General features: G+C 40.0%; 1 protein-coding gene across 1 annotated transcript in view; it reads right to left on the minus strand.

Moving 5' to 3' along the window:
• gmds (GDP-mannose 4,6-dehydratase) overlaps positions 1-19,032 on the minus strand; it is a gene marked incomplete at its 5' end in the record, with an annotated part of 208,469 nt that overhangs the window by 35,578 nt on the left and 153,859 nt on the right. The window contains 2 exons of the mRNA XM_079244684.1: positions 13,911-14,007; positions 14,374-14,492. Coding sequence (XP_079100810.1) covers positions 13,911-14,007; positions 14,374-14,492 — 216 coding nt within the window. The remainder of the gene's footprint in view (positions 1-13,910; positions 14,008-14,373; positions 14,493-19,032) is intronic.

The following is a 19,032-nucleotide window of genomic DNA, read 5'->3' on the forward strand; positions in this document are numbered from 1 at the left end:
GGCACTATCCTGCTTATGTCATGGTCACTCACACATATAGGATCACTCACTAATGTTGTTTTTACAGTTAAAATCATGTTTTGTTTTCTTTTTTGTTTTTTTTTTTGTTTTTTTTTTGTCTTGTCCAGCATTTAAGCAAGCAGACTGATGTTCTGGATGCTGTGTTCTGCTGAGCAAATTTATTTTGCCAAGGGGAACTTTTGTAGATGTAATGATCCCCTTGTATTTCTTGATTCTTATTTTATTTTTCAATTTGTTTTGGATAATAGCTTGTATTACAGAGTTTATGCTGCTGGACCCGACCGGAAAGGACAGGAAAGGGGCAGAAAGAGAACAGAAAAGAGAACATAAAAAAAACAAAAAAAAAAACAAAAGAAAGAGATCAATGCATACATGTATATGCACATACATACCCACCTACATATATATGTATATACACTCGCACATACATTATATATATACATATATACATACATACATACATATACACATACATACACATGCATACACACACATGTACACATACATGCATACATAAAGATAGATATACATACATACATATACACATACATACACACACATATATATATATATATATATATATATATATATATATATATATATATATATATATATATATATATATATACATATATACACATATACATACTCATATACATACACATACATATAGACATACACACACATACATACACATACACTCACACATATGCATACATATATACATATCCATACACATACATACATACACATACACATACACATAAGTACACACACATACCCACCCACACACATAAATATATACACCCACACAAGCCAACTCTAGATTCGTGGAGAACAAAACCGTTGACAATCATGAGGACCAGAAACTAGCAAGTTAAGTCAAAAAGACAGAAAGAGAGGTACCTGCTGTTAGTGAATAAACTTGCTGGATGACTCAGTGACTGTGACACATGCAGAACATTCATGCAGAACATTCAGAGTGGAACGTGTTTAGAGAAGAGTGATCATGCCAATGTGACCCCGCCCGCCTACAGCTAGAGGAAGGCCAGGAGAACCCAGAGACCCGGGTAACCGACAGTCACCCCCAGGTACAGATCCCAACCCCCCCCACTCCAGAGCCAGCCATGCATCTGCCCAGGAGGTGGCGAAGGAGGTGCCCAACCAGAGTCCCCCGCAGTCAGGGGGAACAGGCCCCAGCAGGCCCAGGCCGGCAAGGGCCGATCCCACCGGGCACCGGCCACCTAGGGCAGACAGAGCGCAGGCCCCAGGGCCCCAAGAGCCCGTGAGCAGCCCCCCGCCCCCGCAGGCAGAGGGCACAGCCCACACCGACGGAGGACCAGGATCCCCAGACCGCCACCCAGCGGCAGCCAGGTCGCACCCCAGCGCACCAGCTGCGCCCCCGGGTACAGGACACCACCCCCCCACCACCAAACCACAAAATCATGTTTTTAACAAGATTTTATTTAATGTCTTTTGTTGTGGCCAAGATAAGCGCCTTTGGCAGCACCTGCAGCTCGTTCGGCAGCAGACACTATCGCAACAAATCACAGATGATGGTGAAATATAATAGTGTTGTGGGATGTGTGTGACTGTGTAGTCCAGGGAGCTCAGTGTATATGAACGTGAGTGAGTGTGTGTGCACGGTGTGCCGTCAGGTGATTGAGCCTGAAAGATAAGAGTGTTCCCAGTCTTCAAAATGATCAAATTCAACAAACAGATTGAAAGAAACGATAACATCACTCATCTTTGTGTGATGTCTGACATTGTCAGTCCAGATATTCTTTCTGCTCTGTTCTGCCCGTTTGTTGCTAACATTTCTGTTGCCATGGTCACCAACTGGAGTTTGAGACAGTGCAATGATTTAGAACTATTAGACTATTTGAAGGAACTTTTATTTTAACAGGTATCCTATAATACTCTTTAATGGACACCTTGCATGCCCTCCTTGAGTATTCACCCAGACCATGGTATCATTTAAATCGATGTTCAAATTAAACTTCTGCATCCTAAATGTATTGCAATTATTATTCTTCACTTACTGGCAACAGCAGGTCGCCCAGAGTTGGCAGACCTGATGGACAATACAACCGGAAACAGTGCATAATCAGATTTAGGAGTTAAAAGGCAAAGAGCAGTGGTTTGTGCAAAAACATGGCTGGCTGATGAGTGTGGACTATGTTCTATAAAAGAAATTGCGCTTCAGTTGATAATAAAATATTAATATCAGGATTTTCTTGAAACTGAACTGTTCTTCACCAATCATGCTTTCTTTAACAAATAACCTAGTGATTAAAAATCCTGATAAAATGAAGTAGCAGACAGAAGAATGGACAATGACATACAAAGCTGGAAAATACAAAACAGCTGGTGGCTTCAAGAGCATTTTATGGTTTTATTAACCTCTCAACTGGATGCTGAAAGAGATTTCCAACCGAATACTGGAGAACTCAAACGGCCACCATATTTCTGGCTTCATTAAGTAGCAAATATTAGGCAAAAAGCAGAGCAACTGTTAAAATCTTCCTTGGGGCACCAGGACAGTGTATGAATTACTGCCTGTCATTATGTTAGCAGCACACATGTATGTGAAGCCATACCTGTTTTTCTCATTGTTACAATGAAGGCTGTCCTCTATAGTGGGCTCTGACAGCGGTTTCTACAATCATATGGTTCCTTTTTGCATCTGTGAATAGGTTCTTACACTAATGTTATTGTGTACTGGTAATATCAGCCAGTAGAAGCACTTAGTGGTGTGGAAATGGGGTGCTTTAAAAAAAAAAAAAAGTCTGCAGCACTTGACAGAAGCTCTAAGCAGCTTGTATCATTCTCTTCACATAAAAAAAACTGCAATCCTCATTCTGTGTGCTGGAGACAGCGCTACAAGGACCCTGGGAGCAGATTTATGAGGTTTGGACCGCCTGCATGGAGTAAAATGAAATCCAAAACCGGCTCTGCTTCTTAGCCGAAGCCTTAGCGCCCGGTGCCCTGTGTCTACTGCTACCCAACATACCGCAGCGATCCCAGAGGTTGATATGTTTGAAGGCTGGAAAAGCGTCAACAACACACTGCTCCCCAACTTTATTAATCCTACAGTTTCTACTCTCTTTCATTTACAAACCAAAGCAACTATATTAATAACTTTGAGGAAAGTACATTTAATATTTATTTTACTTTCAACTGTGGCCGTCCTCAATGGTAAAGACACTGGGACATTACCCTGAGGGTTCATCTTCTCTAGTAGCTGATAAGTACAAGTCATGCACATATTTAGCTTTATTTTGTCTCATGACAAAATAACTCATAAAACAAGCTAGAATATTTGCAGTGTATATAGATTATACATAAGAGTATGCAATGCAATGACCTTGTTGAATATATCATCAGCTCTGAACTCTTGAACCATGATTCTCCTTCTCGGGTTTCATAATAAGCAGCGTTGAAGTTGGAAAAAAAGATTTTTCCACTCTGTATAACAGTATCTCATAAACATATATTATGTCTCTGCCTGTTGTTCCAACCCCTCACTGAAACTATATGATGCTTACACTGGGAGACTTCTAAAAGCCTCCATGTTTTCATGGCTGTTCCGTATCATCAGAGGCACATTTTCAAGAGCTTTTGTCATTTCAAACACATTTACCACATTTTTATTTGACATGTTTTATGTCAGTGGGATCCTCAAGACTTTGACATGAAGCTTAAATAAAGTTATGCTGATTTGAATCAGGTCTGGCTGCAGATTTTGGGTATAAAATGAGGATTTAGGGGGAAAATAAATGTTGACAGACACTTTAGAGAATAATGCAGATCTTTTTGCTGATGCATTTTGTTGATATTCTATCATGACGCTGGTTCATCCAAGCGATTTTTAAGACCAAAGCTGGCTTCGTTAGTTTTCTTTTTTATAGGAACTATTGTCGTTCGAGATGATTGCAATAAAAGCATTATTTAAGATCCTGCGTGTGTGACGATACTTAATTCTTGTGTCATAAAGCGCAGATTGCACTGAGCTGAACAACAGAGTTTTGACAACTTTTCTGACATAATGGCCCTGAAACAAGGAAGCCATTCTGGCTCACAAGTCATGACCTGCGACTGAGCTTGCTCACATGACAGGGGAGAAAATTAATTTTAGTGATCATATCACTAAAATCTAACTTTTAGGATTTATTTAAATGCATCAGTTTGACCAGTATAAATGCTAAACTACACTATTTGGCAACTCATGGTAAAGTTTTTCCATGTCGCTTTGCTGTAATAAAATCCATATTTTTTAACCACAGCATCACCAAGTCAGTGAGTTATTATTTAAGTGACTTACAGATATGTTGTGACTTCAGTAACACTGACATGTATGATGATTGCTCATAGAGAATGCCGGAGGAGGCTGAATTTCTAAAACGTTTTCTCACTCACTTCACAGCATCATGGCATACTTCAGTTGTGCACGTGTACTGGGACAAGGATAGTGGTCCAGTTTGAGAGCCAGCATGGGCTGTGACCATAGCTCGACTCAGGTGTGCATGCAGTTATACAAAGCACAGCATGGTGGAGTTAAACTGTAGCTGCTGTGTAGTTTGGGAAGAGTATTTGTTTGCAACAAAAAGAGTTTTGACTATTGCTTTGTTTATCATTTTGTAAAAATAAACGAAGTAAACCCAATAACGGCAAAGAAACATGGCTGGAGGTGATTATGATTTCAACAACTGTTAAAATAAAATAAAATAAAATAAAAAAATAAATAAAAATATCTATGGAACCAATAAAAAAAAGGGGCATCTGAGATCTTCAATCAAAAGGATGAGGGCAGGTCACAACATTTAATCTCAAAGCTATGAGGAATGCATTCGAGATAACTGCTGATATCCAACTGTGTCAGAAGATACAAGAGCTGAATTGTCTTTTGAACTCAGCTAAGCTTGACAATGCCAAACATAATTTAGTAAGTAGATCAGTCAGGTATGTCTTTGTTTCACTGATTACCTCAACAGGTGGGTCAACTCCCTTGCCAACTGTCATAAAAAGGTAACCACAACACTCCGCGTCTTTATTCCTCTGGATCAGTGGAACCTTTGTCTGAGCTTCTCATCAAGTGACGACATGACTGATGACGTATGAGAGTATAAAGCCGGGAACTGTTCTGGTGAATTCGTTATGCTTGTGTCTTTGTTGGAATGACAACCATCTGGGGGTAAGAAGGAAGTTTAGAATTCAAAGTTTCACACATACACTTATGGACAGGCGGTTGACAGATGCAGAGGTATGGTGCGTCAACTGAGCTATTTTTAGGGGTTGATGTGAGAGCTTTTGATTCTTACCTGCAGCCTGCATAAAAAAAAGACACAAAACAGGCAGAACAAGAGCTCTTACTGTTTTCTACATGTATTAAATTTGCAGAAATCATTCTTCTGTGTCGCATTTGGTCAAGATCGACTTAAATATATGACATTTACCAGAAAACAGGAAGTTTTAGCGTTACGTTTTTGTGTTTTCTCTCAAAAGACAAATAAACAATGAACAAGATAGATAGAATGCAATCTGTAGCTGCTGCAGGGTGATGGATGGACTGAGCAAAGATAATAGCAGGACTTATTTGATCAGTATTGCTACTTTCTTTGCATGAACAAACAGATAATCCTGTAACAAACTGTGTATTTAAGTGTATATGTTTATGTTCAGGCAACACAAACTCTGCCGTCACACAAGCCCGTGCAACATCAGCGGTATGCGCTGCTCCTGCTTTTCACACTTGTTTGTGTTTGCACAAGAAAAAACTTGTACATTTAAAACAATAAGATAATCGCTCATGTGTTGACAGCATGCGACTGAACAGCAGGGAATGCTAGTCTGCGACCAACAAAACCTAGAACACCTCATACCTGGGAACCTCAGGTGAGGATTCCTCTGTCAATCAGGACACACCACAGAGAGAAATAAACTCCCACTCATGCCAGAAAGAATTGATGGATTGTCTGCCTGATCATGAAATGACTTTGTTTTAATAGAGGCTGAACTGTAGCAGAAAACAATAACACAAATTTATTAAACCAGAATGACACGTTCATCAAATGTCATCTTTGATTCATTGCTTTTCTCCACATTTAAATCATCTTTCTTTGGACGGCTTTCATGCTGTTTTGTGCCTTATGACGTGAACTTATCTTTATTAACCTTAAAGATTATCTGATAAATTACAAAACGTTAAAATGCTGATTAAAAAAAAAACAGATGAATAGAGGTGACAGAACCACAGGTGGTGTTGGCGAACATACCTGGCTGAGATGGAAATCACTCCAATCTGTCAATACACCAAGATAGCTTCTAGATTTTACTGATACAGATAAGAAACTCGTAGCAACTGCAACCATTCACCATGCTGAAAGATGTCATGCAGGCCGTATTACACATACACTGGATTCATACAAAACGCCGCTCAATTTGGTGCTTTTTAGTTAATATTTAACCTTTTTATCTTTTATTCTTGCATCAGTTTACAGCAGGGGGGGGGGGGGGGGACGGGGGACTCCAGTCCTGCAAGTGTTCAGAGTTTCCCTGCTGCAACACACCTGTCTCAAATCAATGGCTTATTAGCAGACTAGAGCAGAGTTTACTGTCGAGCTCTGCACCAGTCTGCTAATTAAGTCTGATGAGTGTCACATGTGTGTCTTTTATTTTATTAAGTATTTACTGTTTTATTACCGCATTTTTATGTACTTTATCATGTATTTTCCAGTGTTCCTCAGAGGGAAACCAGGTGTCATGTTGGCCATGGCTGCCGGGGCACCTTTCATGTCATTGGTGCCCATACTGGTCGACTTCTGGTGCAGACAGCTTCTGTGATGGTGTTTCCCTACTGGGCTCCTATGTGCTCAGCAACATATACCTCTGTGTATGCTTGATGATAAGGACGAGCTGGTGTTGGTGTGTGTGTGTGTGTGTGTGTGTGTGTATACATAAAAGTGTGTGGAAAAGGCAGGGCTGTTGGATTTTTCTTTGCTGTGCTTCTCTAATGTGTACAGCACTTTGCATTACATTTTATTATAGAAAAAGTGCTTTAAAAATAAAGCTTGATTTGATTTCATTTGCAGCAGGGAAACCCTGAACACTTGCAGCACAGCGACCTTTAAGGACCAGAGTTACGCACCCCTGGTCTAAAGCCATCAACCCAGCGCAGCAAAGTGGACAGATGACTTAACATTTATTTTCCAAAAAGATTAAAAAGTTATTGGTTTATTAAGTTAAAAAAAAGTGAGTAAAATTCAGACAAAAATTACAGATAACAAGTTTCAATCCACAACTACAGTCTTTAAAAGATATTTTTCATGAGAAAACAAGCATAAAAGACCCTGCTTTGGAGAAAACTTAACAGACATTTAGACTTGAGATTTCCGCTGCAGAGGTTGATGGTTGCCAAACGCTTGGGAGTTGCACTTCAGACCTTTCCCTAGTAAAGAAAATGGCTGACTGAGTTTAAGTAGAATCCTTTCTGAGTATAAATGTGCCAATCGGCATAGACTTTGGAAGACGGAGGGAACATTTTACTGATCAGATCAGACTAATGCTGATCTCACTGGGCAAGACTCCAATCAAGCGCTGCGCAGTAAAGAATGGTGGCAACAGCCCGATGCTATCAGGATGTTTCTCCACAGCAGGATGAATATTGCCTAATAATTTGGCAAGAAAACCCAACTGAGAGATTTATGCTTCTCCAACTGTCTCCAACTGTCCCTGAGCAGCAATACAAGCCATCTCTAAAGCAACCTAAAGTTGCAGATCTCAACTTAAACCCAAAACTTTTTTTTCTGTAATCTCTAAAAAGAACAGCTGACAGAAAAATGGCGTTTTTCAGTCCCTATTCTTTCTAAATGCCAGAGTGTGCTGAGAAAATTACAGTGGAAAAGTCGAGCACACACTGACAAGATGGAGAGACGTACAGACAGACAACTTCCCATTTATCTGCAGCCCTCCTCCTCTGCATGAGGGGTTGGACAGAAACCACAGAGCTGTCACTCAACCCACAGCAGTTTATGCCCTCCAGCGACACATGAACTTGGAAGTATGACGGCTAAGTTGCTTCAGCACAGACATGCACAAGCGTCGACATGCACGCAGGCACACAACAAGAGGACATTTTGAGGAAAAACCCAGAAAAATAAGTGTGAAAGTGAAAGAGATAAACATAGAGTCAACATAGAACTGACTTTTACTCTCTGGTTGCTTTGGGTATAGATGCTGAATTAGCTGATGCCTTGCTGAGTATTTAATATGCACAGAATCATATGAACATATGCAGGGCACGGCTTTCTGACCCAGGTGTACCCCATCTGTAAACATTTGTAGTTTTTCTGGTTTTTTTTGTTTTTTTTTTTTATTTCAGCTGATAGCAACTTTATTTCCTTTCAGCTGAATTTTAAGTATGGAAAAAAAAGGTTGGGAAATAATATTAACAGTTCTCCATTGCATCATGCTCGCCTACACAAAAACAGCACACTACTAGTGAAACAAAACTGGCCTCTGTGTTCATGCTACGTCCCTTCACAACATGTAAAACACGTTTTGTGACTTACTTTGCTTGTTTTTGACTTGACACCATCATCCAGGACACCTCTAACCAGATTTCCTGGGTGACGTCCGTTTTTTTTTTTTGTCACTTGCATACCAGGCATATTCTGCACTTGACGTCCCATGACAAAAATACAACTTCAAGTATTCTATTTGTAGGCAGCTGTATAGACGTACACACCCATAAGCACAACATAATCCAGCCATTCAACAGCACTATCTTAGTTTACCTTCCTCTACCAGTGCACCTACGCGACCTTTTGGTTTTGGCTTCCTTCCCGATTCCTGTTGATTATGCAAAGAAGGATTTCACACATGGACAGTGATCATTGTCAGCCTGTAAAACAGTTCAACAAGGTGTAAAAGTTGAGAATGAAAAGTCAGACAGACGAAACCATGCGATTACTTTGGCTATCACTCTGCAACCAAAACTAATCAGAACCATTAGAGCAAAATACACAAGAATCACATGTCTCAGGTGGAGGCTGCTCACCTGAGCCAAAACCCACAGACTGTCATGTGTAACTGATGGCTCACCAAAGCCATGACAGTTGGAGCAGTTTAAAAATTCAAAACAACCCTGACAGCTTACATCGCACGTCTTTCGCTTTCACATGCGGTAATCAGTGGAAAATGCTGGTAGCGTTATACGGTTTTAACTCTACCTATAATATGCATTACTTCGTGTAACTACTTCCATGATCGTGGCCAACATGCTGTCACCCCTGGGATGTTATTTCCCTGATAAACAGAGACAAGTGCACAAATTCACAGAAAGACATGCTGCAGTTGTGAGTGAGGCAACCTGTATATCCAACCCCCCTTGCTGGCGGCTTGCTCGTGTCTGCAGGGACTGGAGCTCCTGTCAGACACAAACGCTGACAGGGATAATGATGAATTACACACAAATTAACACACAGCCTGAGGTAACACTTTCTGCACACAGACCCCAGATGGACAAAAAAAAATCCAAATGTTCCTGAATCTAAACAGCAAACATGAAACAATGAGTCAGAGTCAGCTGTATTCTGACAGACAACACACACTTGATGACAGGTATTTCCACTTGAGGTGAGCCACGGTGCTGAGCAACGAGCCCCCGTGTCACTCGCTTCCTGTCTGAAGGGGTCAAAGGTTAAACACTCTTCAGTTTCTTTAACCTCACCATAGAAATGAAGAGACAATGAGAAAGAGCAGAGAAATTATACGCTGTAACTGAACCGTCCTCCCTTTATCCCTGCAAGCTTTACGTTGTGAGCTACTCCGGAAACAGAAAAAGCTGCTCGTTCAACGTCTTTCACTGGAAATAGACTGATGATGTTAACTTAAGCTTTAAAATATGGCTTCTGTGGTAAAAAACAAAACAAAACAAAAAAAAAAAACAGTCGGTCACTTTCATCCATAAGTAATCATTTCATGTTTACTAATTCATGTCTACATTTAATCAAATCCAAACAAAAATCTAATGTAACAAATGTTGACATGATATTTTGATTAACCATGCTTTATTTTCTGGTGCTGCGTATCCTAAGGAGCCATATGGAGCAATTTTAGTGGTGGTTAGTGCTTAAATAAGAGGGTGGTGATTGTTCTAAAAAACAAAAGATGTTACATTTATATACAGATACCTTAAAGGTGGAGTATGAAAGATTTTCAATATTTTCAAAATAAATTAACAAAAAAAAAAATAACTACAATCATAATTAGTTGTTTTTTTTTTTTTTTTTAAACACGTAGGTTCCAGTCTGTCCATATTCGATGTGTTATTAAATTACAAGTTTAATTAATGACAAAGATCCTTCTTAAATGTTTGCCTACCAGTAAAAAAAAAAAAAAGTGCTTTTTGTCATTTGTCATTAATTAATCTTGTAATTTAATAACGCATCAAATATGGACAGACTGGAACCTACATGTTCAAAAAAAACTATCTAATTATGATTGTAGTTATTTTATTAGTTAATTTATTTAGAAAATATTGAAAATCTTACATACTCCACCTTTAACGCTCTTCTTTGCAGAGCTTCAGCTTGTGTTTAGCTACCTAACTCTGTGCCAGTTACACTGTTTCACTACAAACATCTGTGTCATAAATCACGGTGACAGACTCGCATAGCTTGTCTCAAGTTTATAAAATGTTCTTTAGAAAATATAGACACATGCTTTGCTGCACTGATCATCTGGTTCTATGAAGTCCAAAAGCAAACAATGAATATCTACATGCACTGTTTATTTACTGTGTTTGTTGTGCTCTATCCATTATACAATCTTAACAATGAGGAGCATCGTGGTGTTCTAGACTCCACGTCGTGCATGCACGGATCAGAGTTGTTTAATCTGCTTATATACCATGGTCCCATACAGGAAACATTTTATGACAAATCTTTATTTCATTCTTACATAACTTGCTAAATATCCTAAAGTATGAGAACTATTTTATGTTGGCATTTGTGTACCTTTTACGCTAAATAACCGTTGTCAAGCAACAACATGTTTCTCTCATTCACCTGTCAAAAGCCATATGATCTGAGCTAAAAAGCTCAGATCATATGGCTAAAAGCTGCTGATTGCCTGGTATGATTACAATAAAGATTTCTGGTTTCTGAAAACACGCGTACCTGTAGCTAACTCGTAAGACAGAATGTAGACAAAGTTAAAATGTAGGTGGAGTAAGAAAAAAAGGAAACAGTGCAATCCACTACAGTATCATGAATAACAGAAAATATTTAAGGCAGCTGTATGATTCTGTAAAATTGCTGCTTGGAACAGATTACATAGCAATAGATTTCGTTCTTCTCATGCAAAACAAGCATTTTTTTAAATTGTCATCTGACAAATTTCACTGGTTCATAAAATCTGAGCAGATCTTTTCTCCTACTCACCAAACAGTCTGCTTCTGATCAGCAAAAGGAAGTCTGACTTTTTCCCATAATGCGTACCATACTCATCAGTTGTCAGGACAAACAGGGCATCCACCCTACAGCGGACACCACCTGTATGCTGACACATCAAAATACTACATCTAACTGTTTCTGGGCTGACAGGCTAGCGTTGGCTGACTTGATCACTCTCTGGAAAAGATTTCAGTGTGGATTCTGGGTTAGGGACCTTGAACGGATGAGCTGACATGTACAAAGAATACAGGCCCAGGTGTGTAACCAGTGCTGCCATACCCTCAGCAGTCAGTCAGCAGGGCCTCCTCAGTAATCCTCTGCCGTCACTCAACTGGATCTCAACCCTAATCTCACCAGGCCGAACCTCATGAGAGCGGTGCTCCTGGCTTTTAACCAAGAGCTTGATGGCTAATCTCCACGACGACACCCCGGGGTAACTCTATACCATCAATAGGGAGTAGCTGCAACTCCCTGGAGCCACAGTAATGAAGACCTCCCAAAATGTCAAAGACACTTCATCCCTAATGAGAGATAAAGGTAAACCTGCTCATGTATGAAATGCAGGGAGAGAAGTTTTTCTTTAAGCAGAGTCGGCTTACAAGCCCAGTGAGATCCAACACCCTGCTATTACAAAATATTTCTATGGCTGCTTGATGGAATATGTGCACTCATTCTACACATACTGACAGGACACAGCCTACATTACTCTTAAATAGGTGAGCTGGCTTGTTTCCAGTTGTTTAAAAGCACACAATAAGCAGCCTGAGGCTGTCAACTGCAGCCGTAATGGCTGATAAGTGTATGGTCCCAGACACAATGACCGGCAATCAGATACACGCAGGGAAAACATTAACATTCAGGCTAAGGTCAAGTATATACAACAGGAAATATGCAGATGTGTTTATGGATTACATAGAGCTGCATGAACTACATTTAGTTTAGACCTCAAAATAAGACATAAGACGCCAATTTCTTGACATGGTTGACAAATCTGCGCGATACGGTGCAACAAGCAAGAACTGAGATAAAAATCATATCAAATAAAAAGGTCTTCTAATTTAGCAATAATTCACAAGTTGCAGCAGCTTTTGCTTAAGTTATTAGGTTAAATGTATCAATTATGAGCTGGATTCAAGGCAAATAATAACAAAATTTACATAATTGTGCATCACCACACCAAGAAAGATGCCAACAGGCTGACAGAAACTACAGCCACAGACTAAAACAGTTTCCACAAAGCAGTCCATGTTGGAAAATCACGGGGCAAGACACATTTTCTTGCATTTTCACAGGCAAAAACTAGGAATGGTGCCAGAATATCTTATTCCTCCCATCTACTTTTTTTGGGAGCCTTCTGGTGGGGTCCCAGTCTTACTGATGTGACTCTAAAGGATGAAGCTTGACACACTGCAGTGCATCGATCCAACAAAAGAACTGTTAACTCAGCAATAAGCACAAAGAAGGAACAGCTTCATCTGTAAACACACCATTGAAAGTCACATGACAAGAAGAAAAGACACAAACTGTTGGGTATCTGGCACTCTCATCCATTATTTTTGTGTAGCGTTTTTTTCTTGTTATAATTCAAGAAAAGCATTGCATCGCTAAGACATCTGCTACTACAAGCAGCACTATTAATCACTATCCAGCTCAGTGTTTACTGAACACTTCTAACTTATTTCTCCTTTTTTCCGCAGGTCTTCCTGATTAAGTGCAGTTGTACATGTTGTTCTGTCTTTCTTGTCCTCTCCACCCCAACCAGTCGAGGCAGATGGCTGCCCTCCCTGAGCCGGGTTCTGCCGGAGGTTTTCTTCCTGTTAAAGGGCAGTTTTTTCCTTCCCACTGTCGCCGCATGCAGCTCAGGATGGGGGATTGGATCGAAGTCATGACTCGATGCAATCAGTTGGTTTCTATTATAGGATATGTATGAATTGGCTCGAAATGATGTGTGTGTTGATTCGTGAATGTAAAGTGTCCTGTGACAACATTGTTGTGAAGTGGTGCTATACAAATAAAGTTGAATTGAATTGAACCATACTGTAACAAAGCATCCCATCCCGAGTCGGACCCCTTGGCAGAAATGAGCCCGAAGAGTTCATATTATTAATGAAGAAGAAGTAGGATGCATGACTTTTTACCCATAAATTGATATTAAAGTCATTCTTACATCATTCTAAGGGACGATGCCTTGATGGTTGTACATCCAAAATGTGAATCCATCAAGCTAAGTGCATCGCTTCACAACTTGTCATATGACAAGCAAAAGATCTGAGCAGGTGGTGGTAGATGCTGGTTTTAGTCAGTTTTAAAGGGCTAAAATTCCTGCAATATAATGTGTGGAACAGATTAATGTGTACAAGAAATGCTTAGGGTCAGAAACGTTCAAGCACTGATACGCATACACACACAAACTTGGGGAGAACCCCGACTCACCACTTCAGTAGGGCGGAAAAACTTCGGGTCCACCCGGACATGCACCACCCCGGTCTCCTGGCAACGGCCAATCTCATTTTCATCCTTCCCCTCCCACCTGGGAAAAGACACATCTTAGCAGGAGCCAGGTTTTTCCCACACCTGCTTGAAGGTTCAACCTCCCTGATTATTTTTTTTAAGGTTTCTTGCAGACAAAATATGTCACCTGTCTCTTTTTTTTTTGTGTGTTTCTGAACCCAACACAACAGGTATTGGGAACAGTCAAACACATCTTCATCACTTGTCAGGATACAGGAGGGCGGTGACTGAGAGGTGAAACACGGGTGGTCTTCATTTTTACGTTTGAGGCGCTGATGGTAGGGGATGCAACAGTTTGGCAGATTCTTATGTCTCTGCTGCAAAGCAGTCATTTTTGACTATATAAAAAAAAACTGATTTGATGTGTAGGTGTGTGTACACTCACACTATGGTCTTTCCAACATGTTTGAAGGCCTTCTCCACAAACTCCCTGACACTGTGCACCTCCCCTGTAGCTATGACGAAATCCTCGGGCTCCTCCTGTTGCAGCATCAACCACATAGCCTGAAAGAGACAGAGACAGTGAGGTTAAACCACATCATGAAGACAGTTCAGCGCTCTGATCTGGACTGCGCCCAACTCCGTCCTGACAGACGGGAAGTGAACCTGCGACCTCTGAGCGGGGCACTTGCTCGTACCTCTGTCCTGACGTCACCATGGGGGCTCATGGGACACATAGTGTGGGAAAGGAGGACTGAGCACTCCCAAAGGCCCGCTGAGCTGCTGGCACATACCAAAAATGCACGCGTGGCCACAAATGCACATGTATTTAAAGACATTTGCACAAGCAAAGCTCATAGAATTACTATGAGACAGGAAAAAACTTCCAGAAATATATCACCTTCCAACTTCCTCAACCGTGTTACATGTGCAGAACTTTTAGGCAGCACAGTGCAGGCAGCATTGCCTTACACCCAAGTGCATGCTGTTAGTTCGTAGCTCTTAGTGCATCATGCTCTGAGTCAAACAGCCAGGTTGTCTGAAGTGGAGTCAGCGGATCAGAGCTGCTGACTTCTGGCAGGAAGCCCACCAGGGACACAAAAGCAGGCATACTCATTATCTAATATTACAAAAGGGAGGCAAAAAAAAACCAAAAACTTTTACTTTTTACTTTTAAATTAGACATTTCAGATGTAATAAAACTGAGCAGAGTGGAGAATCTGTCGAGTCTGTTTCTGAATGTTGCTTCACTTCAGTTCTACAGTAAATATATATTACTATTATTAGTAATATGGTGTTAATACAATGTATTTAGTAGTTATTAACTGTAATCAATCACCAGTACAGGCAGATTGGCACCCTAAAAGAATCTGGGACAGCATTTCACAAATGGGGGGCGGGGGGCTCCCACATACAGGTTACCTTTATCAAATAAATTTGGGAGTTTTATCAAACATCTGTGTACATTATCTGGGGGGGGGGTTCATGGCTCGAAGAGTTTGGGAATAAGTTGTTCGTGATGCTGGAGGATCCCTTCTGTTTAGGAGTCGCTGTCTCATCCCACTTGTCCCACCCAGTGCTGCTCATGAAGCATCACCGGGTGTCTTTCTATATCGTTGGAATGTCTAGACTTTATTTTTAATTGATTAAACTGACGGTTTGATTGAACTGAAGTCTTACAACACCCGTGGGAGTGGCATATTCACTCGATAGCAACACGTTTCCAGGAAAACTGAATAGAAGCACAGAAGCAGAGCTAATTTGGTGGAAAAGCTGCCCCGCAGGAGCGTTATCAGCACAGTTTATGTGCTTCACTTGGACAAGAAGTATTGAACTGGAATGTGAATGTGTGTGCCACATCAGTGTGCTTTATGAGGTGAAGCAGAAACTGTTGGTCTCTCAGCACATTTAGTAGATACAGTGCTCTCTCTGCAGCTGTAATCTTAGGTGTGTGAAATGCACAAAAAAAAAATGCCTCGAGTTCATATAGAGCGCAGTCACAGAGACACAGGCTCACAAAGCAAATCCTAAAACGGAAATGTTAAAGGAAAAGTCAAGCTAGATTTTTTTTTCTCAGCTGTTGCTTTAAAGCATAATTAACACCACAGCAACCAGACAGGAAAAGTCAGTGGGTCACATCAGTTACATCATCACTATTGGTTTCTAATTTCATGGCAACATGGAATATAGCTGATCAGATGTCTTACTGAGGCACCGGTATGTGTTTGTCAGAAAGACTGATGGACCAGCGTTTCCTCCAGATGCCTGTTTGCACAAACCCACACAGGTACGTTGCAACACAGCTGCGCTCTCAAATACAGTAGCAAGTAATCGTGTTATTGGTTAAGCACATGCCCGCCTTACACGCAAACACAGACATGCAGCATGAAATGAAGTTCCTCAGGGACGAGAGGCTGTCCTATCCTGGGGCCGTTCAGGGTCATCTGACCGCTCAATGCTGATGACTCCTCTGAGCCCGACCCCCTGACCTTTCACCCTCTGCTCGCTGATGAACAAAACAGATCCACACACAAGGCTGCACCAGCCAATAATTGCACCTCCAAGTTTGAGTGACAGTAAGAACAGGAAGCTCTGATTACTACCATCAGAATATCTTTCCAGATATTTTTACTTGTTTTCTTTTTCATTTATTTACTTTATCATAATAATAATAATAATAATAATAATAATAATAATAATAATAATAATAATACGGAAGGCAAGTCTATTTACAAAGTGCAATTCAACAAACGTGTGATTCAAAGTGCTTCACTGGGACAACATTAGAAAATAAGAAACATAATTTAAAATAAAACATGAAAGAAAGGAAAATTAAATTAAATACAAAAACACATAGATTTAGACTCAATAAATTTTTTTTAAATATCTTTGAATAAAAACTACTGAAATGCAGCTGAGAGCAGGTGTGTCTTTAACTTCTATTTAAATAAACTAAGTGTTGTTATTATTATTATTATTATTATTATTATTATTAATAATAATAATAATAATTATTATTATTATTATTATTATTATTAATATTATTAGTGAGAAAATTGAATGAAATCCAGTCCTTAAAACAAAACAAGAATATTTAAAAAGAAAAAAAAGGATAAATGATAATTGATTTAGATAAGACACAGTGATAGCAACATCATGGTGATGATAGAGACTCTAAAAAATAGTGATAAAAGTTGTAATAACCACAACAATAACAGTAATAGTAATAATAACACTAACAAAAAATAAGTAATAATTATGAAAATAATCTAAAAACCACCAAAAGCCATGCTACGGTTTTTGTTTTGTCCATTTTAACCCCTTATAGGGCGCTCAGTGAAATACTTTGAAATTAGAATTGTCCTTCTGGTATGGAACAAGACCTCCAATCTGTTGTAACATTAAAAAAAATAATAATTTCATGCTGAAAATAAAAGAAAACAAAGTGATAAAAAATAGTCATTTGGCCCATAAGGGGTTAAGATACTGATGACCCCCGCCCCAGGACCCTTCCAGATCCTTGTCTGGTCTGCGGGTGCACATCCTCGTGTACATCCATGCTGGGCAGCTTTTTGTGCATGTTGAGATGACAGAAAAATAAACTGACTTTTCCCATCAATTTAAGGGTTAAAACATCAGTTTGTGAGACAAAACAATAAACTTAAAACTTTTAGTTCACCAGTCTGATGACGGCTGAGATGCACCAGTCTTTAGCTGGATTATCTTACAGCATCTAGATATTTACAGTACAGCAATAAAACTATTCCGGTCTTTTCTTTATAAATTTCTGTTACCTTTACTTTTATTGTTCATGGAAAGAGAAAAAAGAAAAAGGATGAGATTGTGGAAACACCGCAGGGCAGTACTCAAAGTGGGATGGAGAGCACGGATGCAAGGGGCACCTGCTCAGCTGAGTCCCCAGCAACCCCACCTTTTCCTGTCTTAATGTCCCACTGCAGCATATTTATTTAAGAATGTCCTGACTGTAAGTTATTACATGACAACACTGCTTAAATCGCTGACTTGGACGGTAACTGTCGGTGAAAAAAACAAAGAAAAAAACAATCCAGCTACCAGAGCTTGTAAATGACTGACGTTTCTAAAGACATTTCCTGGGTTAAACAGTTAATTGGATTATTGATTGATTGATACTGTCAATGCGGGACACACTTACATAAACAGGGTTTAAAATACATATTTAAAACACAGGAGGTTAAATCAAAGAATTCAAACAAACTTGAAGTCTCATTCTGTCATTTCAGTATGTTTCAATCTTCACCTCTCCGATGTGAACAGAATTAATTATCAGTGGAAATACTAAAATACCAAACACTGACATCTACACGGTTAGTGTTTTGATCATCTGACTGGCTGATTATTTGAACTTGTAATGAAGCAAGCTCATTCCCTTTCCCTGCAAACCACACTGATGAATGCGTAGCCCGCAGTAAACTGGATGGTTGTGATGATGGGAGCTGGGAACGCAACGCTGCTTCTTTTGCAGCCAGAGAAAATGTTTACGGCAGGAGCTGAGTGATATGGCCTCTGCTGGCTCTTTTTTTTAAAGCAGGAAATGTAATAAATAACACAATGTGTATTTTTCTACAGATTTTATTGGGAATAAAATGAGGTGAAATCATGAGAGACTGGTTTATTTTCCCTGCTAGCTTAGTGGTAGAAGGAAAGCACCGTCTTCAATGTGATATTCCCATATTTTTATATTTTTTTCTGCTCCTTTCTCCCTTCTTTTCCCTTCTCCTTTCACCTTTTACCCTCTTCTCTTTTTCCCTCCTCTCCTGTCCCTCCTCCCTCTCGGGGTCTCTCAGGATTTCTCTGCTTCATTAGCTATCTGATAAACAGCTCAGAGGTTCAGCCCTTCACACTGAACCCGCACCTTCCTGTTCACATGGCCACAGGATGACCCCTATCACACACGCCACACTCGACTGCCGCTCCGACCCCGACGACCACCGCCAAGCCCTTTACCTGAATATATTCAGACACTCACCAGGGAAAACTCAGAGACCAGAGTTAAAAACTAAGTTAAGCTGAGAAACTGCAGAAAGACATTGACTACGGGAATGTTTCAGTTGCCGTAGTAACC

This window comes from Telmatherina bonti, assembly GCF_933228915.1.
Source record: "Telmatherina bonti genome assembly, chromosome: 8".
NCBI lineage: Eukaryota > Metazoa > Chordata > Actinopteri > Atheriniformes > Telmatherinidae > Telmatherina > Telmatherina bonti.